The 22926-nt window shown below is 58.1% G+C and overlaps 5 protein-coding genes across 5 annotated transcripts; all 5 read left to right on the top strand.

Moving 5' to 3' along the window:
- Positions 1 to 3630: 3630 nt before the first annotated feature.
- On the top strand, positions 3631 to 5304 carry THITE_2130131 (uncharacterized protein; the record flags this gene model as incomplete). The annotated part of the gene is made up of 4 exons (XM_003654669.1): positions 3631 to 3890; positions 3942 to 4208; positions 4263 to 5073; positions 5239 to 5304. The coding sequence occupies 4 exons, from the start codon at positions 3631 to 3633 to the stop codon at positions 5302 to 5304; spliced, it is 1404 nt and encodes a 467-aa protein (XP_003654717.1).
- Positions 5305 to 6211: 907 nt separating this feature from the next.
- On the top strand, positions 6212 to 16136 carry THITE_2145549 (uncharacterized protein; the record flags this gene model as incomplete). The annotated part of the gene is made up of 6 exons (XM_003654668.1): positions 6212 to 6524; positions 6653 to 7504; positions 7581 to 7650; positions 7743 to 8577; positions 8914 to 14352; positions 14640 to 16136. 6 exons carry the CDS (start codon positions 6212 to 6214, stop codon positions 16134 to 16136), a joined length of 9006 nt encoding a protein of 3001 aa, XP_003654716.1.
- Positions 16137 to 16959: 823 nt separating this feature from the next.
- On the top strand, positions 16960 to 17777 carry THITE_2117881 (uncharacterized protein; the record flags this gene model as incomplete). The annotated part of the gene is made up of 1 exon (XM_003654667.1): positions 16960 to 17777. The coding sequence occupies exon 1, from the start codon at positions 17577 to 17579 to the stop codon at positions 17772 to 17774; it is 198 nt and encodes a 65-aa protein (XP_003654715.1). The 5' UTR covers positions 16960 to 17576.
- A 1034-nt stretch (positions 17778 to 18811) lies between these two features.
- On the top strand, positions 18812 to 20310 carry THITE_64954 (C-5 sterol desaturase-like protein). The gene is made up of 3 exons (XM_003654666.1): positions 18812 to 19442; positions 19519 to 19585; positions 19656 to 20310. Exons 1-3 carry the CDS (start codon positions 18884 to 18886, stop codon positions 19993 to 19995), a joined length of 966 nt encoding a protein of 321 aa, XP_003654714.1. The 5' UTR covers positions 18812 to 18883; the 3' UTR covers positions 19996 to 20310.
- Positions 20311 to 21414: 1104 nt separating this feature from the next.
- Positions 21415 to 22875, top strand: THITE_2050221 (uncharacterized protein; the record flags this gene model as incomplete). Its single annotated transcript, XM_003654665.1, has 5 exons — positions 21415 to 21540; positions 21605 to 21704; positions 21763 to 22089; positions 22194 to 22710; positions 22788 to 22875. 5 exons carry the CDS (start codon positions 21415 to 21417, stop codon positions 22873 to 22875), a joined length of 1158 nt encoding a protein of 385 aa, XP_003654713.1.
- Positions 22876 to 22926: the final 51 nt, after the last annotated feature.

Raw genomic sequence — 22926 nt, 5'->3', positions numbered from 1 at the left:
CTGAGGTCGGTCTCGCGGAGCCGGGCTCCGTAAGAACTGCAACAGCTTATCAGGAAACCTGGTGACGAGTGTAACTAGGGCAGGGCAATCACAGTATCGCTGCTGCGGCTATAGCCTGGTGGTGTGTCACTATTGCTGAGTGTTTTGGCTTTGATCCGTCGACAAATTCCGCTTACTACACGATGAACAGTGCCTATGCCGTGTGACGGAGAGACGCGCGCGGAGAGAAGTAGCTCGTGAAGGTGGAGGTTCCCTGCCGGGTGGGTATATGTAGTTTAGGCGGAACATGAGGAAAGAACGGGATGGCGTGTGACGCGGCTGACGGACGCAACACTCGACTGAGTCTTGCTCCCATCAAGATCCACTGAAAGGGGAAGGGCGGCACGGAGGCCGGCATCTGAATCAGATCATATGACGATCTGTGCAGCTATAAGCGAAGGAGCCCCATGAACACCCTTATCCGGGTCGGGCTACGCTAACTTTACCTGGCATCAAAGCGTTAGCTGTCGTCAAAGCGCCAGCCAGGCCGGAGTCCAAAACAAAGGCCCGGTTCTTGAACGGCCCTGGGTTAAGAGGCTGTTGCTAGCGAGCCGAGTGCCGGAGGTGCGTCAAGAATTGGTTTAGCGCCTCCACATATGAACCCGTTCACGTTTGTAGATACATGGGTATTGCGAGCCAAAATAGACACTAATGAACACTACGTACGGATTCGGCAAAGCTGATGGCCGAAAAGTCGATGAGCCAACCATTAGCGTTAGTAGTGTATACGGAGTACGCTACACTACGTAGCACACAGCAGCGACGGCCAAGAGACGGAGACAGAATGCAGGGGTATTCCGTCTCACTGTTGTCGTCGGAACTTGCTTCATCGCCATCTGAGACAGGAAGGAAGATATGTTGGACCATCTCGGAGGCAGGGAGCGGAGAGAGAGAGAAGAATGTAGATCGAGCTGCTCCTATAGAGACCGGGAGGAGGGCAGACGTCTACATGCACATGCGGAAGAGGTGCCCACCGTGCCACTGAGCTACCTGACAACAGAGCCTCGAGAGTGCCAGTATGCGACACCATCTCACACGAGACCCAGGAGAATTCGCTGGTTGTTTACCGAAGATCATGTATCTGCGTGTATACTTAACGGGGCGAGGGTCCCGAGTATTGGCGTGGTCGCTGGTGTGTCCGAAGTAAACACAGGTTCAGCTGAAAGACGAGAGCACGCTCAGCTGTTGGCTCAGTTGCGGCTGCTCTCTCCGGCCCGCGCCCCCGGGACCATCCCGCCGAGCTACATCCCGAGCTATATATATGTTGTTGTGCCTTGCCCCTACATGCCAACAAGGTCTCCCATTCGCCTTTCCGTTGGAGCGGGCGAGTACTACTCTGTGAGCATGCTCACTGGTTCCTTGGCCCCCAGCCAGGGCGCCCGCGGGGCGCCCGTTCGAAGCAAAACTCCACAGGGGTTTTGCTTCCTGGCCTCCTTTTCCCGGCCCGGGGAGCTGGTCAGCAGCGAGCGTTTTTGGTTTCCCGGTCTGAGCGGTCCTCACTTCACCCATGAGTGTGACGGGCTGCAGGCCGTTGCCAATGGCTCCTAGTGAGCGTTTCACGATCACAAACTATTGGGACGGCCTTGCCCATGTCCTGGCCCGGGGGGGGGGGGGGGGGACAGTTACCAGGTAGGCATGCATGTTGGGTGGCCCAGTGTGCCTTCCCAACGGACATTCGTTTTTGGTGCACACAACAAAACGCAACACATTACCTTCCAAGTTGTCCATTGAGGTGATGAAGCGATCGGGCTCTCATGGCACAGTATGCACCATTACGCATGGAGGGTGGTAAGCTCGGACATCCAAACGCCCCCGCCTCTGCGGCTCGAGCTGGGATCCGGCAGTCATTGGGCGCCACCCCAACTTCAAACCGCAAAAATAGCGCCCATGAACGTCCAAAAGCGAATTTATCCAATCCCAAAGACTTCGGCTTGATGCAACGACTCAGCCCTGCAGACATCCGAAGGGCACTGTCAGACCGCGAGTGTTGGTCAGAAAAGCAACGCAGTTCTCAGCAGCCGTGAAAAGGGGCCAAGATGATTGGGGAGCTGGTGGATGGCCCTCTGCCTGCTGTCCACTCGAGAGTCCTTGTGGATGAATCGTTTTATTCCTCGATGGTCTCGGGAGGCCCGTGTGGCCGGAGCTGCAGCCAACATGTCGGAGGGCTCGTGCGCATGCAACCACATGCAGGCCGGAGCCGGGGATGCGCTCCCCTGAGGAGTGCCATATGCAGGCCGGGTTCCTACCTACTGTGGTAGTTAACTGGTCTGCCGGCCCGGAACCGAGGGGGCTGCATTGTCTGTGCAAGCTATCACAGTATGTTATATGCACACCGTCTTGTTCGCTACCGAGGCCCGAGGAAGCTGGGTCGCGCGATCCTTCCCAGAGGAGGCAGCTGCCCGTGATTGCGACCCTTTATCACGCTGCATTCCAACGCGCGACACGCGCCCGGGGGCTTTACCAAGGGGATCATCACCAAGGATTGACGTTGGGACGATTTGCTGTTTCGTTTGCTCTCACGCAGCATAGGCCTAATGATGATCGCCTCTGATGCCCGTCTGGGGTGGGAACCTGCATAGTCCAATAACGGTCAACCAACGAATGCCAACCAAAGGATTTCCAAGCAGTCCATTTCATCGAATCCGCATTGAGTCCATGCCTGCTTCTCGCGTCACCCTTCAACGGAAGATTACGACTCTCGAGGCGAGTGTTGGACTGGATTTCTTGCTCAAACCCCAACTTTTTTGCGCGTCTGCAAGCCAAGATGGCCGCACGACTCAGCAACAAGGCGACTCCGGGTTCGAATAGTTTCGAGGCTCCGTCACAAAACAAGTGGCGTCATGAACGACATGTACATACCTTACTACCTACGTACGGAAGAGTGTACCTACACCACGGGAATAAGATGGGGTGTGCTCCGCTTCCTGAGTCAGGCGAGGACGGTCAGTATCGACCCCTCACTCCCGAAGACTGAAAGCCCCAAACTTGGGTGGCGGAGGCCCAGTTCAGGGGTGAATAGCTTCGTCTGCCATGTCCGTGCGGTCTATGTATGTAGTGCAGTGAGGGCCGCTGCTGCGAGCAACTACACAATTCGGTAACAAGCGCGCAGCCCCAGTGCCATCCTCCTCCTCCAGTCGTGAAAGGGGCCAACTCCACTCAGGTGGACTGATTCCCCGGATTTCGGATACGTCCACCACAGGAGTGCAACCCACCCCTGTCTGGCACAGCAGCCTCAGCTGCATGACGAGCTCGGAATGGCCACTTACCCTTCACCCAACCCATGGCGACCGTAAGTGGCGTCTGGCTCCATTCCTTTTTCCAACTTTATTTCTACTCCGTTCACCCTGCCCTTCTTGACTCGCTCTTCGCCCGTTTGCTTGCCTAGGAATGATTGCCTGCCAACGCAGCACAACGAACCGAGGAGCTGGCCGAACCGGGCCCGAAGGAGCCCCGTGTGGAGGTTTCCTGGTGCTGCCTTACGCCACTTATATGACAGAACCCCTCCCATGAATGGTACGCTCATGGGGGTACACAAGGGCTCTCCGCTCCATTCACGATCTCGCGAACCCCTAAACGGTAGCGTTGCCAACAATGAGGGGCATATCAGCAGAAGATGCCGAGAGCGTCGTCGCCATCGAGCGGACCTGCTCGGCCCTCTCCTTCTTGGGGTGTGTCTTCGTGCTGGTGACCTTCTCGCTCTCCGATGCGTTCCGCCAGCGCGCCATCAACCGCTTGGTCTTCTACGCAACGTTTGGGAATATGTTGACGAACGTGGCGACGCTCATGACAACGACCTACATTGACGACGTTGATTCCTTTGGCTGCCAGCTCCAGGCGTTTCTCATTCAAGTGTAGGACACCCAGCACTCTTCGTCCGTAGCTCGCGGCTCACCCTTCTTCAGCTTCATGCAAGGCGATGCATACTGGGCGTTGGCCATGGCCGTCAATGTTTACCTCACGTTCTATCGCAAGTACGACGCGAGGATGCTGAGGAAGATGGAGGTGTTCTACTTCGTTCTTTGCTACGGGGTGCCGTTCGTCCCTGGCTTCACTTTCATCTTCATTTCCACCAAACATGCCGGCAGGCCGTATGGCGACGCCATGCTGTGGTGCTGGTTGAAATCGGAATGGGAGGTGTACCGAATCGCCACCTTCTACGGTCCGGTGTGGTATGTGTTTTGGCTTTCTGACCAGGACTGCTTGGCATGAGCTGACTTGCACAGGGTGGCCATCCTCATTGCGATGACGATCTACCTCCGCACCGGCCGGGAGATCTACCGCAAGCGCCGAAAGATGCTAAAATTCAGTTCCAGCGCCACCGGCACATTCACCGGCACAGCCACCGGCTCTGAACCTTTCTCTCCCCTCTACGAGTTCTCCCCAGCATTCAACTACAAAACAACCGAAGTCGTCCAAACGACCGAGATCATCAAGCCCCCGCCCGCCGCCAAGCCAGGTACCATCCCTCCCGCGCCGCCGCTCAAGGACCCCAACGTCTCCTACTCAGTCACCATCTCCGCCGACATCGAGGCCGCGCGCCAACTCAACCGCCGCGTCTCCTTCGAAGACACCATCGACACAGCCAGCCCGCCAATCCCCGCACGCAACAACAACAGCAACAACAACAAAAGCAGCCGCGCCGCCCGCGCCCTCTCCAGTGTCCAAGCCTCCATCATCTCCGGCACCACCACCACCCAGAGCACCAACCCGCACCCGCACCCTCCTCCTCGTCCACCTCCTCCTGCTCCCACCCACCGCCGCCGCCACCCCCACCACGACGCCCACAGCGCCGCCTGGTCCTACACCAAGTGCGCGATCCTCTTCTTCGTCGCGCTGCTGCTGACCTGGATCCCGTCGTCGGGCAACCGCGTCTACAGCCTGCTGCACGCGGGGGCCGTCTCGCGGCCGCTCTTCTTCGCCAGCGCCTTCGTCCTGCCCCTGCAGGGCTTCTGGAACGCCATCATCTACGTGGTCACCTCCTGGGCGGCGTGCAAGAGCTTTGCCGGGTACTGCGCGGCTGTCGTGGCGGGGTGGGTTAGTTGCCTTGGTGGTGGTGGTGGGCGACTTTGTGGGAGGCGGTGGGGGAGGAGGAGGAGGGAGAGTGCTGCCGCTGCTGCGGTTGTTGGCGGTGGGATGGCGAGGAGGGGGTCGCAAGTTGGGATTTGGATGGGAGGTAGGCATGACGGGGACGGCGGAAAGGACGACGGGACGAGCATGGAGGATCTGACCGGGGAGGGGAGGGCTGAGAGGGTGTCCCCTGTGTAAGGAGTCAGTTACAGACGTAATTAATTACTTATTGCTGTTTGGTGAACTGCTCCCTCTTGCATTCCCCTGATGCTATTTCGCGTTCGTGGGTGAACTGATCTTACGGGTACTGAACTGGCGCAAGCCCACCGAGACCCAGCAAGAGAGACTGAGAGAAAGAGAGAGAGTGAGAGAGAGTGAGAGTGAGAGAGAGAGAGAGAGAGAGAGAGAGTTGGGGGGGGGGGAGAGTGAGTGAGTGAGAGAGTGAGTGAGTGAGTGAGAGTGAGAGAAGAAAGAAAAAAGAAAGAAAAAAAAAGAGAAAAAAAGAGAAAAAAAGGAGAGAGAGAAGGAGAGGGAAAAGGAAAAAGAGAGGGAAAAAACAGAAAAAGAGAGAAAAAAAGAGAAAAACAGAAAGAGAGGGAAAAGAGAAAAAGAGGGAAAAAAAAAAAAAAAAGAAAAAAGAGAAAAAAACAACTAGCGACAATTTTTCTTTGCTTGTGCTCTGTGAGCTTTGATTCAGCGGGAAGCAATGACTTGGCCATGGCGATGTATTTTCCTGCAACAGACCGGCAACAAACGGCGACTCCCTCCATGCACTCGTTCTGATTCGATCTCAATGGCGGTTGCCTGCCGCAGCTGCCGGCCCGCTGAGAAGAGGGAGCCTTCACACTGTGGGCTGGCCCTCTTGACCATTGGGCAGCAAGCAGCATGCTTGTTTTCAGATGGGAGCTTTTGTTTTTGGAACCTCTTTTCCACTTGGAAACCAGCAAGCCAGCTCTTTCAAGTTTCTTCCCCCGAGTCGCCAAACCTCGCCTTCGCTATTAAGAGCTCTCGCCGGATTTTCCCCAGCATTCCACTCGTTTCTTTCCTTGTAAATCTTTTCTAAGATTCGCTCGATCGTGCTCGAGCGAAACCTCGAGATATCGAAATGGCTACGTCGGCTTCCAGCTCCGGTTCGAAGTCGACGGGCGCAGGCTTCCTGGAGTACCAGATCAATCATGTGTTTCTTCCCCCCAAGCTCCCCCAGGAAGATGACATGGACATCAGGCAGGAGAATTTGCTCGTCAGTTCCCTGCTTGAATCAACCCGCGACTTTTCGCGCGAGTGTTCGCCATCAGAGTCTCTACACCTCGGCCGCGTCATTGGCATGCTCGAGCAGTTACTCAAGATGAAACCGGGGCTGGACAGCAGCACGAAGGAATCTGTCATGCAAGAGGCTATTGAAGAGCTTAGTGAAGGCGGTAGGTTGCTGTTCTTTCATCCAGACCTTCCTTAGCCTCTGACATCTATCTCGGCTCTTTTCAGCCGGTATCTGGCAGTTGCCTCTTCTTCGGACCCCGTTCTACTGACGCTTGGGACTGGCTTCTAGAACACCTACTCTTCCATGTCCGCGCCCAGAACGCCGGTCTGCTCCTGACTTGCCAGGAAGACCACGTGGTGGTCGAGGCTTTCGAGCTCTCGGCGCAGAACAAGGACGTCATGTCCTGCCAGGGCCGTCTCGTCCGCCACTTTCCCGACAGCGCTGCCGTGGTGGACCGCAAGACGATGCAGGACCCGAACTTGCTGGGTGAATTTGTCAAAGTTCTCCGCGTTTTGGAGCTACAAGCCTCCCCGCTCGCTCGCCCAAAGTCCCGAAAGGCCGGTCAGGACTTTGAAGAGGATCGTGACACCGACTCGCCCTTGCTTGTTACAGGCATGCTCGTCGGCACCCTCGCAGGGATCGGCCAGAGCGTTGAGCCACAGCAAATATGCAAGAGAAGTCGGGAGCAGACGAGCTGGCATAGCGCTCGTTTGCCCTTCCACAGGTCGCCCACATGGCTGCTTCTGCGGGTGGCTCTGCGATTGGTGCTGGATCGCGCCGAATCCCGAGACCGCGACGTGTCGGTTTACAAAGCCCTGATCGCTTTCCACCACGGTCGGCTGCTGGGCCAGGCTGCCACATCCGGCTTGAACAGCGAGCTGCGGTTCTGTATGGCCGCAAAATTACTGAGGCGTCTTGTTAAGCTGAAGCCCCCGGAAGATGCTCCCTGGGTTCAGCAAATGCGACAAATTCTCACCACGAACGACGACGACCTCCAGGCACGATGGGAGCAGACTCAAGATGGACTCGTCACGCACCAAATGGGTCGTCTGAAGCTGCTCTCCTTCGAGGCCGACACCAATCTTTCTCTTAAGGAACTTAGCCCCCACCTCTCCTGGATCCGATCGCGCTCCGAAGACAGTCGAGTCACGGCGGGAACAGGCGACGACACGCTGAATTTCTCGTGTCCAGAGGACAAGATGCCCAGCGTTAGCAGCGCCACTGGAGGCGAACCGTTCGCTCTTCTCGAGGTGGAGTCCTGGATTGAGTCAAACCTCACCTCCTGGGTCGCCAACCGGTCGGAGACTTGCAAAAACAAATACGACGGTGACCTTGAGGCGCTTCACGGACTCATAAGGGAGTACCATGAAAAGGCCAGCCATGCCTACGCCGGAAACCCAGAAGCTCTCTCCGTGATGTACCTGAGCGTCATGGAGCTCTGGGTAGCCATGGACACAATCGCCGGCAAGGCTATTCCGCTGCTCCTCGACTACGATCCGGGCTTCACATTGGACTTCCTCCATCGTCTGATCCTGCCAACACGTACTCAAGTGGCCCGACTGCAGAGGATTGAGCACTACCTTTCCTCAAGGAGGAAAGCAGCCGCCACCAACTACCCGCCCATGTTTTCCGGCGTTGGGGAGCCGGGGTCGTTTGCAGTTCGGTACTTCGATTCGTCTCGTACGCACCAGGCGCTCCTTGACAGGATCAAGACTAGGGCAGAAGAGGATATGCGCCGGAAGATCCTGGAGTATCGCGGCAAGTTGCATAGACATGGCGAACTGACCCGTCAAAGGGCCCAAACCGACCACGAAGAGGAGCAACGTCGGAACGGTCGGCGATACATGATGGTGTGCAAACCAGCATGCAGCGCCTGTTCCATAGACCGCGACATAACGCGGCTGACGATCGATCTCCTTGAATGGCCCCTGCCTGACAATCTCGGTTTGGCCAAGGCGGTTGTCTTTGAGATCCACGTCCCACGAGCAGTCGCCATCTGGCGCAACGTGACTGCGAAGCTCTTTCTCGACATCCTCCCAGACCCCAACCGGCCGGAGGGCAAGAACAAGATTTGGTACGCATCATCCCGCTCCGGTCTCAAACCTTTTGCCACCTCAATGAGCCGGATTCAGCTCGCTTCCCCGGCGAAGCCTGTCGAAGCCTCGCATTACAAGGCGAAGCACATCACGGCGGTTATCGAGCAGGATCTTTGTGTGCGCTATCAATGGCCCGATTACGGCTACTATGACGAGTCCACATGTCTTGCCGCCACCGACGTCTTCCGGAATCCAACTCTCCCCGCGACGTGCTCGTTTGCGGAACATCAACGGCACCCTCGCCTGGCAGCCTGGACGCGTTCAACGAGTCACACGTCCAACGAGGTCATCGCCGCCCAGTCGGATTGCCCGAAGGCCATGTCGCTTGGCGAGTTCCGGGCATTTGGCCACGTTAGGTCTGATCTGCGTCTGCAATGGGCCAACGTGCTGTGCCAGCTCCTCGCTCCGTCGCTGAACTGGAACAGCGAGTCGACCTACTTCTTGGTGCTGCAGGCATGTCTCGAGGCCGGCCCCTCCAGCAGCGACGGCTCGGTGGCCCGAGAGGCTCATGCCGATCTCCTGAGCCCCGAGTTCGTGGACCGCATGGTGACGGCTCTGAACGACACGCTCACTCGGTTGCGGGCGAACTGGCAAAATCAGACTGCCGTCAGCCTTCTTATCTGTCTCGCCACCCGAATCTTATCTTTTACAGCTTCTGGCGCCCTCGTCGACTCGCTGTTGGGCTTTCTTTCTCGTGCCAGGAGCGTGACAATCCAGTGGGCGAGGCAACTGCTCCAAACGAGAGCCAGTTGCAGTACTGCAGAGAGGCGGAAGGAGCTCAGCGAACGGGTGTTGATGGCAGCATTGTCCTGTCTCGCAACTTACAACATCCAGCCAAGCCTGCTCGAGAAAGTCCTCGGTTCCGAGGACGGCCTTGCAGTCTTTGTGGAGGCTGCCATTCTTGCACATGATCATACGCCGGCCACCGGCCGCATGCCCAACTCCATTCTGAACATACTTTCCCACAGATGGCGCACAACCATGCATCGCGCGCTGGACTTCGTCAAGGGGGAAGTTGTGGCGGGGGAGAACTCCGGTTTCCATGCGGCTATCCAGCGCTTCTGGGCCGACTACTCGCCGTCAACCACGCAGTGGGCGGCCCAATGGGGCAGTCGAGGCCATATTTTGAGAGGTAAAATGAGACCGGCAAACAGCAATGCGAACATGGATCCCACTGACATCTCGTTCAACCTCCTCCACGGCCGCCTTCTCGTCAACGGTTATCCTCTCTCTCGCCTGCCTGACAAGTTCGTGTCTCATCGGACGTATGGTCAGTTGTTTGGCTCGCAGGTCTTGGAAGTCATGCCGTCAACGCGCAAAGGCATGCAATTTTCGGCTTGTCGCGAGCAGCAAGGTTGGGTGGTCCACTTCGCCATGGTCGACTCCGAGCTGGTGATCCAAGCTCTCCGTCGGCAGGACCCAGATTGTCCCGAAGACTGTTCAGCTCTATTCGAGTTCATCCCGCCCTGGAAGTTGGGAAGCGACGTGCCCAACTCCTTCAAGAGGGGCTACTCTCACTGGTTGGACATATCCAAAGGCATAATCGAGTTCCGGCCATTGGGTGAGCCTTGGGTGCGCTCCTCTGACAACTGGCTGTTGGAGAGGCGCGGAGGGTGCAACACCCTCACGCGGAATGGTTGTTTTCTCATTGACCCTCACAGCCCTACTGCAGAGGCGGTCTCCACGTTCCTGAGCCCCATCGAGTCCATCGACAACGTGGACATTATTTACCACCCGGAGAAGCACACAGCGGTCATCGATCTGCCGAGATTTTCGCTCTCGTTCACGCTACTCGAAGGCGAGTCCATGATCAGGTCCAAGCATTACTCTGGTATGCGCATCGATGAGTGCCAGCGCATTGGAGCGCTGGTTGGGCTCCAGAACAAGCTGGTCCTCAAGCAGGATGGCATCCCGGAATGCTGCACTCCGCTGAGGATAGTTCTCGTGCCCCGTGGGCCGCTTAAGTCGAGGATATTGTCCCACCATGTCAGCGTCGAGGTTGCCTGTAACCCTGGCGAATTGCATGTCAAGCACGACGCCTTCACAATCGATCCCCTGCTCGGGCAAATCAGGACCACCGGGTCACTCTCCAGCAGACTTTACCTTTGCCGCCTCCACGCGCTCACCTCGCACTGCCTTCCCGACCCTCTCACTGGCAGGACGGGAACCGAGGAAGCACTGAGAATTTTGCGGTCAGCTTCGGTTCGGTCATTCCAGCGGCTAGATCCAGAGTCGTACAACCAACTGCGTGGGCTCGCCAGCTTGTCCCCTCAACGACTCTACTATCCCGAGCGCAAGGATCTCCAAGAGATGGAACGAGTCCTCTGGGCACATGACCTTCCCGTGCTGTCCCAGAACGACGAATTCGAGCCAGCTGCTGAGTATCTTCTCGAGCATGCCCGCGATTGCGAGATCTTGCATCGGAGTGATGAAGCCAGTGCTGGGACGCTCGATCTTCGCCCCCTCAACCGATCTTGTTCGGTGCTGGTTAACAGGGCAAAGGTTAGGAACGCCATGCTCAAAGTCTCCGAGTTTGGTGCGGAAGACTACACTACCTCATTCGATCACTCTTACCTCGGACGGCACCGAGGCCGGGAAGGACAGGATCCCACACTCTTCACCAGAGTTAAGGCGGTGACGAGTAGTGTTGTTTCGGGCGGTCGGTACCTCCTGGACCGTCCCTCAGCTACATTGCGCCAAGATATACTTGAATTCATTGGCAAGTCGTTTGATGGAGAACCTGATGTCGACATCACCTTCTCGATTGACCATCTCCGACCACGATCCACCGAGTTGGGGAGGCTGTGGTGCTCACTTCACCGAGCCCTTGCTGAAGAAACCAACAAGTACAAAGTCTCCTTCTTCCTCTCCGCCCTGGTCTACGCAGAGGAAGCAGACTGGGACATTGTGCAGGCGCTCATGGCCATCGCCAATGCCCGCGACAAATTCGGCACGGAGATCACGCCGCCTCGGGCGCAGCGCTTCGAGCTCGACACCAACATCTCATCATTGCACAGCATCGTTGAAGGCATTATTGCCCAATACCGGCTCGGGTTTTCTTCCTGTCCCGAAGCTGGCCTGCCGCGGTTGCCAGACGAGTCAATGAAAGCAGCGAAGCAAAGGCGCTACAATACATGGCAATCGCAGTCTACCAAGATGGCAACGGAGTTCAGCCGCGCACTGGAATGGCAGTGGCAGCGAGAACCTCGGACCTGGAAGGTCACAATGCCCACGGGGAGGACGTACGGCTCTTACCTGGATGTGAATGCCATCATGCGCGAGGTCGCCGAGGCTCTGAAGCTTGCTCGACGGACGGCCTTGTTTGAGACTTACTTGGACAAACTGGTCACTGAGCTTGGTCGGATGAAGAGGCTCCCATCCGAGACGGCTCCCCGAGACGCGCCTTCCCCCTGCATCACGGCGCCCCTGAGCAAACAAAAACAAACTTCCGGATTGGGATATGTGGAGGCCCGCTCCCTGTTTCGCAGGTCGGCTCCGCAGACACAACGTCCCGAGCCAGCCAATTTCAGCTACCTCTGGGAGGAACTTACCCAAGTAACAGAGGACAACAATCCGTTGGCTGACCTTCTCGATCGACTCTCCGTCCTCTGCGGAAACGGGCCCTACCGTGCGGCCTACCTCGAAGAACTCCGCAGCAGCTCGGGCAGTACCGCGAGTCCCCGTTATCGGCTGAAGAAAGCGCCAAACCGCCTGAAGCGTGCCTTAGAAAAATATCTTCGGAAATGCAGGCTAGCATCAGAGGAGATACGCAGCTGCATTGACAACGCGCTGCGCGGGCACAGCCTCACCGACACGCTTTGCCAAGCAGCCGGTCTGTACCCCCGCATTTCGAACATTTTCCTGCTAGAACGCCTCAGCCGCGCGTTCTGGAAGGATCTTTCCCCGGAATGGCGCGAGTGCTTGGTCAACTACGGCCTGTCACTGGCCTACCTACAGCAAGCCGAGCGCCTTGTCGCCGCAAGCAGGCGGGCCGACCGGCAGACCGATCTGCTCAAGGAGCTCCTCAACACGGGCAGCCATGGCTGCCAGGAAGGCGACCCCCTCTCCTTCCCGGAGAGCCTCCTCCTCGAGCTGGAGCAGGGCATCCTCATCCGGCCCGTCCAGCAGAGCATCGCGGCCAAGATGCGGGAGCCGCCCGGAGGCCACAACTCCGTCATGCAGCTGAACATGGGCGAGGGCAAGTCCTCGGTCATTGTCCCCATCGTGGCGGCCGCGCTGGCGGACGGGCAGCGGCTGGTGCGCGTCGTGGTGGCAAAGCCCCAGTTGAAGCAGATGATGCACACCCTTACCGCTGCGCTGGGCGGCCTCGTCAACCGCCAGATCTTCTACCTGCCGATCTCGCGAGCTGTTCGCCTAACCAGCTCGGATGTGACAGCTGTGCAACGAATGCTTGACCGGTGCAAGACGGAGGGCGGCGTGCTGCTGGTGCAGCCGGAGCATCTCCTCTCCTTCAAGCTCATGGGATTGGAGCGCATCTGGACGGATGGAGGACGGGATTCGTCGACCGCCAACCAGATCCTCGAGACGTACCGCAAGTTCGAGGACGACTCCCGAGACATTGTAGACGAGAGCGACGAGATCTTCAGTGTTAAGCACGAATTGATCTTTACGCTGGGCTTGCAGCAGCCTGTTGACATGAGCCCGGACCGCTGGACGCTCATTCAGGAGCTCATGGACATCCTGCTCGAGGTTGCGAAGGGACTCGTAGACGAGGATACCAAGTCAGGCAGAGCAAGAGGTCTTCTCTTTGAAGAAGACAAGGCGAGCGGCCGGTTCCCGACCGTTCGCGTCTTGGAGGAAGCGGCGGGCAGGCGTCTGGTCGGTGCCATCGCTGGGAGGGTGTGCCGCACCGGGCTCAGAGGTTTCCCCATCCAACACCAATCGAAGCAGATGCGCGAAGCGGTGCTGCAGTACATCCTGGAACCGAACTTGACCCCCCAACAGATTGCTGCCGTCCAAAGCGCAAGCAACGGGTGCTTCAACGATGCCCACATGAAGAACGCGATTCTTCTCCTGCGCGGCCTGCTGGCAAGCGGAGTAATTCTGTTCGCCCTTGGCCAGAAGCGGTTCCGCGTCAACTACGGCCTCGCCCCAGACCGGGTGCCTCCCACCATGCTCGCGGTTCCCTACCGCGCGAAGGACTCGCCTGCCCCGCGATCAGAATTCAGCCACCCGGACATCGTGATCGTCCTGACCTGCCTGAGCTACTATTACCAGGGCTTGTCGGATAGTGAATTGCGTACTTGTCTGGAGAAGTTGGACAAGTCCGATCAAGCCGAGGAGGAGTACAGTCGGTGGGCGGCGGCATCTCCCCTGCTCCCGGCCTCGTTGAGGCACTTCTCCGGCGTCAATCTGGAGGATAGCACGCTTTGCCGCCGGAGTGTCTTCCCCGCCCTGCGATTTGCAAAGCCCGCAATCGACTATTATCTCTCTAACGTGGTCTTCCCGATGGAGATGCGCGAATTCCCGTGGAAGCTCTCTGCATCTGGGTGGGATCTAGGCAAGCGCACTCGCCATCCGCTGACCGGCTTCAGCGGGACCACGGACTCCAAGTACGTGCTCCCGTTGTCAGTAAAGGCCCTTGACCTTCCCGAGCAGCGCCACACAAACTCAGCGGTCCTTGCATGCCTCCTGCGGCCGGAGAACACAGTCTTGGAGCTGGGGGGCAACCAGCCCCATCTCTCTGCTCTGACGGTAGACATGCTGCTCACGGCGGTTACCACCTCGCCACAGCCGATGCGCGTGATTCTGGATGTCGGGGCGCAGATCATAGAGCTGAGCAACCTGCAGGTGGCGGAGCGCTGGCTGGGGATGGTGCCCGTCCACGAAGCGGATGCGGTCATCTACTTTAATGCGCAGGATGAGCTCTCGGTGCTGACGCGCAACGGCATGGTCGACTCGTTCCTCACGTCGCCGTTCGCCACGCAAACGGACCGCTGCCTGGTCTATCTCGATCAGGCACATACCAGAGGAACGGATCTCAAGCTGCCCGACTCGTACCGGGCTGCGGTCACCCTGGGACCAGGGGTCACGAAAGATACGCTCGTTCAAGGTATGGACTCGTCTTCGTTCGCAACGTGTCCTCCGTTTGCAATGGCGCCTCCGACTTCATGTCCAATTCCCTCACTCTCTCGGTTGCCTTAATCTTCAGGGCCTAGGCTAACCGCTTCTTTTCGACAGGGTGTATGCGAATGAGGAAGCTCGGAAATGGTCAGTCGGTTACATTTTGCGTCTCTCCGGAGATGAAGAAGCGAATTCGAACATTCGGGCGGATCCAAGGCGCCCGCAAACTCACAGTCGCCGACATCTTGGTGTGCGCCATTGCCGAAACCTGGGACGACGCGCACCGGAGCCTTCCGCTGTGGGCGACACAGGGCCTCCGCCACCAACACCAGGAGGTCGTCTGGAAGCGGGTGGATGCATGTGGCGTGCTTTCCAACAAGGACGTCGGCAAGTATCTAGAAGAGGAGGCACAGTCGCTCGAGCAGAGGTACCGCCCTGTCTTGGGTACCGGCGAGACCAGCAATGCTCAGAGCCTGACAGCCAGGCTGAACGCCGCGCAGGGTCTGAAGTCGCGGCAGGACCAAGTTGCGCTGATTCGGCAGAAATGTGTGGAATTTGGCCTCGCAGAGCTGGATGCGATGGGCAGCCTCCAGGAAGAGCAGGAGCGGGAGCTCGCGCCCGAGGTCGAGCGGGAGCGACAGGTCGAGCGTCCGCGCGCGCGAGATCCAGCCACTCACCACCTCCACCCGGACGTCCAGAACTTTGCCATGTCCGGGATCCTCGCGGCCAACAGCAAAGCCTTCGTCCCAGCATTCCAAACCCTGTCCGGCACCAGCGCGGCCAAGCTCTTCCCGCTCGCCGAATTCCCCAGCTCCCTGCTCGCAACCGCCGACTTTGCCCGGACCATCGAGCCCGCGCGCCACGACGCCGCAGCCCACACCGACGCGTACCAGCGGCCGGTCCAGTGGCTGCTGACGCAGCACACCCCGCTGGCCCGGCACGGCATGCGCCTGGTACTCATCAGCTCGTTCGAGGCCAACGCGCTCAAGCCGCTCCTCGCCACCCCGCTCCCGACCGCCACTTGCACCACCAACAGTTGCAACCACCCGCAGGTCTACCTGCGCGCCTACCTGCCCCGATCAAACCCCTCGCTGCCCTCGCTCGAGGGCCTGACAACCTACACGATCCCCTCCAACCCCGCACCGCCACCCCCACCGCACCAGCTGGTAACCCAACTCAACCTCTTCGCAGGCCAGCTCTACCTGGCCAGCCACGCCTCCTACCTGCGCCTGTGCTGGTACCTCGGGCTGGCGCACGCGGCGAACGAGTCCGACGACAGAGCCGTCGCGGCGGACGGGTTCGTGGGGCGGCGGCGGCGCGCCGACGGCGGAGGCGCCGGTGCTGCGGGATACGAGGAGGAGGAGGAGGAGGAAGAGGGGTGCGAGTTTGCGACGAGCCCCGTGGGGTTCCTGGCGGTGCTGCTGCGGCGGGTGCGGCGGGACTGCGTCGGCGTGGAGAGGTCGCACCTGGGGCGGGTGCTGGCCGGGGAGGTGTTGACCAGGCGGGATTTTGAGGGGGTTGTTGGGGCGCGGGAGGAGGAGGGGGTGGAAGAGGTGATGGAGGAGGATGATGTGGAAATGCGGGATGTTTAAGGGAAATAGGAGGTAGGCGGTTATGGGAACAGAAAGGATGTTGGGAAGGACGATGGAGACGAGGTGGAAGAGGAGGGCGAGGCCGAGGGGCAAGAACATGAGTGTTTGTGAGATCTGGGCAAGAGGGAGAGGAAGAAAGAGTGGGCATGGAAGTTGGGATCGAGGACCAGGTGGAAAGCTGGACACTGGATGGGCAAGATTTGTCGGGACTAAGAAAGCTCCTTGCACTATGATGGGTATGTTTACTGAAGGTCCGGGATAGGTAGAAAATGAAGGTTCTTAGCCTGGTAACTCCACATAAGGGACGGTCTGTTTGGTTCTCAATTCCTAGCTAGACCTTAAGGAACTATCTAAAGCCTAATCCTTCAGCAGTTTCTACTCTCTATTAGCAATAACAAAGTAAAAGAAGGAGAAGGGTTATATGATGTCTTCATTTTTTTTTCTTTCTTTCTCTCTTTCTTTCTTTTTTCTCTCTTTCTTTCTTTTTTCTTTCTTTTTATATTTCCTTTTTTTATTCTTTCCTTTTTTTATTCTTTTCTTTTTTTGTTCTTTCCTTTTTTTTATTTTTTTCCTTTTTTTATTTCTTTCCTTTTTTTTCTTTCCTTTTTTTATTCTTTTTTTATTCTTTCCTTTTTTTATTCTTTCCTTTTTTTATTCTTTCCTTTTTTATTCTTCCCCTTGTTTAATTCTTTCCTTTTTTCTTCTTTCTTTTTTTTTTCTTTTTTTCTTTTTACGCCTTGGCTTCCGCGGCCTTGATTAGACTTGTTGCAACGGGATTGTGTAAGTTTGCAAAACTGCATTGAAGCGGTGCGCCGCACACTTGGACTGCTTTGCTATACGAGCTGCAGGCGCGGGCCTGCCGCTGGGCTGAAGGCTGAAGGCTATCTGAGATTGCGACATCCAGAGCAGCGGGAAGCAAAAAAGTCGAGGTTGCCGGTTCCGGGCCTCGCTGCATCCGCTTCACAGGCCCAAACGGGTCTGGTTGGACAACTCAAGCTGACGGGGGCCAACACAAGCTGACGGGGACCAACACAAGCTTACGGGGACCAACACAAGCTTCGGGGGGCCATCACGGGCTGACGGGGTCCGAAACGGCTGCCACGGAGTTCGAAGCCAGGTCCTTTTAAAGGTCGAAGAGAGGCTTTGCTTCGTTTCCCGTCCTCCCGCCGTCGGCTTGTTTTTCTGTGTGCGCCTGGCCTCAAGTTGTGTTCTGCTCCTTGTGCTCCACCACACAACAGTTTTTGCGTCAACCGCAGGTAGCGAAGATTTCTCCTCACGGTACCCTTAGATACGGCTGTCGCGGCCAAGCATGGTGCTAGGCATACGCACGATGCTTTTGACGACCCTCCTGCTGGGTTGGGAATCGCTGGCCAGCAGGCCGACCCGAGCAAGAAGCCGGGCTTCACGTGCGCGCCAGATGGGTCGAACGACGTGTACAACATGCTGGGCACGGTCCTGGTGACGTACTACGGCTTCTACGACACGGCGGAGGTCTTCACGTTCTGCGAACCTGGGGTCAGAAAGCTGAGTCCGTCGAAGGCTCCCCATCAACGAATGAAGTTCCGGCAAGTTGCCATCAGACGGCAGTCTACCGGCAGAGAGCGCCGGGATTCAACGCCAGTGTGCCAATCCTGCTGAACTTCACGTTGGACACGTCCTGGTGTTTCAACGTGCGAACAGGTGCAAGCGGCATCGACGGCGCCACAGCGCGACCTTCAACCTTATCGGCCAGGAACGCAGCTCGGGCGGGCAGGCATTCTTGCCGGACTCGGTGTCCACTGTGTCACCATCACCCTCCTCGACTTCTTCGACTTCGTCGGCGTCGTCGACCTCCTCCACAATGTCATCGAGCGCGACGGCATTGGTCGCGGCGTTATCGACAACTGGCACCCCTACCGCGGTCGCGAGCGAAGCCAGCATGTCTTCCTCGTCGAGCGGATCGGGCGGATCAGGCGCATCGGGCGGGCTCAGCGCCGGGGCATCAGCAGGGATCGGCATCGGGCCGGCGATGGGAGTGCTCGCGCTCGCGGACGGCGCATTCTTGCTTCGGAAATGGCGGCGACAAGCTCGTCAGATGGGGACGGCAGAGATGAGGACGGCAAAATTTGACGGCGACAGCGGCGGTGTTCAGGCGGCCGCCACCTCAGCGAGCTGGCGGCAGTACGTGGGCGCGCCATTCGGGCCAAAAAGCACTCCGCCGCAGAACTCAACTCGAAGAACGGCCCCTTGCAGATCGCGACGTCGGGTCGGATGGAGAGCGGGAGAGTGCACCAAGAAATGGCATGATGGATGCGAAAACGTTCGTTTGCTTCGGATCTGCTGCATTGTGTAAGCATACCTTACACTAGCGCTTCAGGAAGGTAAGGGCTTCCCAAGTCAGTGGTCTGGAACAAGACGTCGATTATCGTATCGCCGAGCTTCGTGGAAAGGGAAAGATGGAGGGGAAGCATTGCAGTGACGCTAACTCGCAAACACGCACGGAAGCCGGCTGTTCCGTGAGAGCAGGGACGAACCACAATGGGCCTTTGTCTGCCCACTGCAATCTCGCCGCAGCGGGGTGGGGCACAAAAATTAGCCGAGTGGGGTGGGTGGTCCCGTGGAGCAAAAAACAAGAAACAGGGGTGCGATTCCGTTGAAGATGGAGGGAAATTTGAATTGACTTCCGGGGACCTTGAAACTCACACTATCACGACATCTCGTGCAACTCAACCCGCACTGCGCTCATGAGTTGAACAACGCCTCTCACGATGGACACTGCCCTCGAGATCCTCGACCCGCTGGTCTTCGACAAGGCCTACGCCTACTTTGTGCCCGCGCGGACGGCTCCGACCAATGGGTCGGCTGCTGCGGCCGGCGCGCTGGGACTGGACGGCTTCACCGGCGCCTCCGCCGGCTCCGCGTGGGGGCGAGACAACATCCTGCGCCAGTGCATCTCCATCTTGATCATCACCCAGATCGGTGCCACGAGCCTGTACTGGATCTTCAGCGCGCTGTCCTACTACTTCATCTTCGACCGCCGGCTGGAGTACCACCCGCGCTTCCTCAAGAACCAGATCCGCCAGGAGATTGTCTCGTCCATGCGCGCCGTCCCCTTCATCAACATCCTGACCCTGCCCTTCTTCCTGGCCGAGGTGCGCGGCAAGAGCCTGCTCTACACCCACGTCTCCGACTACGGCTGGGCCTGGATGGGCGTCTCAACCGTGCTTTTCATGATCTGGAACGACTTCTTCATCTACTGGATCCACCGCCTGGAGCACCACCCCAGCGTGTACAAGTACATCCACAAGCCGCACCACAAGTGGATTGGTACGGGTTTCATTCCGCGCTCTCAATCAGCGAGAAAAAGCTCGTTTGTTTGAAATCCCGCTAACTCGCTCGCCAGTGCCAACACCATGGGCCGCTCTCGCCTTCCACCCGCTCGACGGCTACGTCCAGTCGCTGCCCTACCAGTGAGTATCCCATATCGCCTCACGTCCCCCAAACTCACTGCCGCTCTCAGCTTGCTGAGACTCCCGCCAGCGTCTTCGTCTTCGTCTGCCCCGTGCAAAAGTACCTCTACATGGTGCTCTTCATCCTGGTGCAGATCTGGACCATCCTGATCCACGACGGCGACATGATCTCGGGCCACTGGCTCGAGAAGTACATCAACAGCCCGGCCCACCACACGCTGCACCACATGTACTTCACCGTCAACTACGGCCAGTACTTCACCTGGGCCGACAGCTACTTCAACTCGCACCGCGCGCCCCAGCCCGAGCTGGACCCCCTGCACGAGGCCCTGCGCGTCATGCGCGAGAAGGGCCTCGTGGACGAGAACGGCCAGCCCATCCCCGGGGCGAAGAACAAGAAGGACCAGTGAGCGGGGGCGCTTGGCTGGGGACGCGGGCTTTTTGAAGAGCCTTGGGTGTCTCGGGAAGAATCGCCGCGGATGACTGAAGCCAGCGACAGCGGGTCTTTCTCTGGACTGACCATAGCGAAGGTTTCAAACAACAAGCATGTTATGCGTGGATGAGCGTTATGGAAAAAGAAGAGCAAGCGTACATAGCCTGGGTTTCTGTTGGGCGCCCTGTAAGCTGGAGCGTTTGAGTTCTTTTAGCGTCGTTAGACCGGGGGCTGCCTGCAGCAACCTGGCTCCCTCTTAATTGATAGGTAGTTTAATCGTTGTGACGCGGTAATGATCACATCACATGGTCCTTCGCTCCTGAGTCGAGTGATCATATTCAAGGAGCTTGCTCTGTCAAGCCCTAGGAAGTAACTGGGGTTGGTGTCTCTTGCACTAGTCGGCCCTCGGCTCCTTCTGAAGAGATGTAAACCAAGATAGTACGAAGCTCGTCTGAAGACTACGTTGGTCTTTGAAGGCAAAGGGGACACAATACTTAGCAACGCTTTCATACTGGGGAGTTCCAAGTGTGGCTAAGATTTCATGCAAATAGATCCAGGCCAGGGCCGCTAGATTGGACGAATGGGGCCATTGGGGCGAGCTGTGGAAGGAAAGTCTTGGGTTATATACGCGAGCCAACCAAGTAGTAACCACTTGTCCTGATGGGCATCAGATCTCACAGCTAATAGCTCTTTTAAGCCTGGAATATTCGAGTCCGAAACCAATTACGACTTGCTTAGCAAGCCAGCCAGAGCCGGCATGGAAGTACTTGGGTAGGCGTGTCGGCACAACCAATCTGCACCTCGGACGATAAGATCCGCGTTATGAGCATTTCCACGAATCCCGAATGCTCTGGGTCTCGTTTGGCGCTGGCAGGTAGGGTAGTAGTATAAGATCCCATCCGAGACCCCAAGCTGACATGGTGCACAGCAAGCGCAACGAAAAAGGGGTAGACACCACCGAACGGACATCCGCCCTCCCCGACCGCCACGCTGCTGGTTCATGATTGGCGGCAGCCGATCCAGCCTGTCGGGGTTCCTGCATGGCAGGGCGGCGGTGGCACCCTATACCACGCCTCCACAACTCAGCCTGATATCCCGCAATAAGCGGCCCCACAACCGGTTGCATCTTTGCCCAGCGGAGAATCTTTCCCTACTACTTTCTTCAATCTGGTTGTATCCGGGGGCTGTCGGCAGACCGAAGGATCCAAGCAGCAGGCGCTAGGGCCGGATACACAAGTGGTGTGCGGAGAATGGCATGCTTGTTGGGCTATATAAATATCAATGGGACCCCAAAGAGGAGGTTGGGGGTGAAAGGTCGAGTTTCTAGGAGCCGAGACACCGCACCTCCGCCGCTTCGTTCCCGAGATCGAACAGGCCAGGTCCAGGTCAACAAAAGATGAAATTTGCCTTGCTCTTCGCTGCCGCGGTGGCAGAGGCTGCCGTCGTCGCCCGAGAATGCACCGCCCCGGGGCCGGATGAAGATGGGCGGTACACCATTTCTGCGCCGGGAATCAAGGCGCAGGTAAGACGCCTACGATCACGAGAGCCCCTGTCCGAACCGAAGCTGACATCCGTCGATTCTGTAGTTCATCCCCTATGGCGCGACCCTGACGAACCTCTTCGTCAAGGACAAGAACGGCAGCGACATTGACGTGGTGCTCGGCTACGACGATGTCAACTACTATCGTGAGTGCCCTTACCGGAATGAGGCGTCTCAACACCGAGCGTTGACGTCGTGCAACAGCCAAGGACCCCAGCCACCCCGTGTACAACGCCGTGCCTGGCCGGTACGCCAACCGGATCGGCAACGGGCGGTACACGATCGACGGGGTAACGTACCACACGGAGCAGAACGACGGCAACAACACGCTGCACAGCGGCACCAACAACTGGTCGTACCGCTTCTGGAACGTGACGGCCTTCTCGGCCGACTCGATCACCTTCTCGCTGCTGGACGCGTCCAACTCGTCGCTGGGCATGCTCGGCCGCGTCGAGGCCAATGTCACGTACAGCGTGACCAAGGACACCTGGCACATCAAGATCACCGCCCGGTCGCTGGACCAGAAGACGCGTAAGCCGTGATCTCCCCTCCCCCCTCCCGCCCTTCCCTACCTCTGTTCACTATTCCATCTACCAAGCGCATCAAGCTAACCGCGCTCCCTCGGGGCCCGGCAGCCATCATGCCCACGCAGCACACGTACTTCAACCTGGATGCGTACCGCAACCCTGCCAGCCCCAAGATCTGGGACCACACGCTGTACCTGCCCTACTCGCCGCGGTACCTGGAGGGCGACCAAGGGGCGCTGCCGACGGGCAAGATCCTGACGGCGGCGCCGGGGTCGATCAACGACTTCGCGTCGGCGCCGAACCTCACGGTCGGGCACGCGCGCAACCTGACCGGGTTCGAGGGCAACTGCGGCGCCAACGGCGCCTGCGAGGGCTACAACGGCTACTGGCTGATCGACAACCCGCCCCCGGACGCGGACTTCGTCGCGCGCCTGTCGAGCGCCTTCTCCGGCGTCAAGGCCGAGCTGCGCACCAACCAGCCCGGCCTGGTGCTCTACTCGTGCAACTGGATGGACGGCACGGCCAGCCTGAAGAAGACGCAGGGCATCCCCGGGGTCAATGAGAAGGTTGTCCGGAGCAGCTGCATCGCGATCGAGGCTCAGGACTGGCCGGATGGCATTAACCAGTGAGTCTTCCTTCTCTCTTCGGTTTGTCTTCCCTGGGGAAGCTTGAGCTAATCATGACCGTGATGTGTTTGTTTAGTCCCGAGTGGAACCGTACCACGGCGCAGATCTACGGTCCGGGCCGGACGCTCAACTGGGAGAGCTCGTGGACCTTTGGCCTGCTTTGAGCAAGGGGATTGCGTTCGAGAGCTGTGAGGTCTCGGCTGTGCTCGATAGCG

This window comes from Thermothielavioides terrestris, chromosome 3 (assembly GCF_000226115.1).
Source record: "Thermothielavioides terrestris NRRL 8126 chromosome 3, complete sequence".
In the NCBI taxonomy this organism is placed as follows: domain Eukaryota; kingdom Fungi; phylum Ascomycota; class Sordariomycetes; order Sordariales; family Chaetomiaceae; genus Thermothielavioides; species Thermothielavioides terrestris.
This window is presented reverse-complemented; position numbering and strand designations above follow the sequence as displayed.

Excerpts from the sequence above, each read along its gene's own strand:
- THITE_64954 (XM_003654666.1), top strand. The coding sequence starts at position 18,884 with ATGGACACTGCCCTCGAGATCCTCGACCCGCTGGTCTTCGACAAGGCC. Across the intron at positions 19,443-19,518 it reads GCCGCACCACAAGTGGATTG|TGCCAACACCATGGGCCGCT; the intron begins GTACGGGTTTCA and ends CTCGCTCGCCAG. Across the intron at positions 19,586-19,655 it reads GTCCAGTCGCTGCCCTACCA|CGTCTTCGTCTTCGTCTGCC; the intron begins GTGAGTATCCCA and ends GACTCCCGCCAG.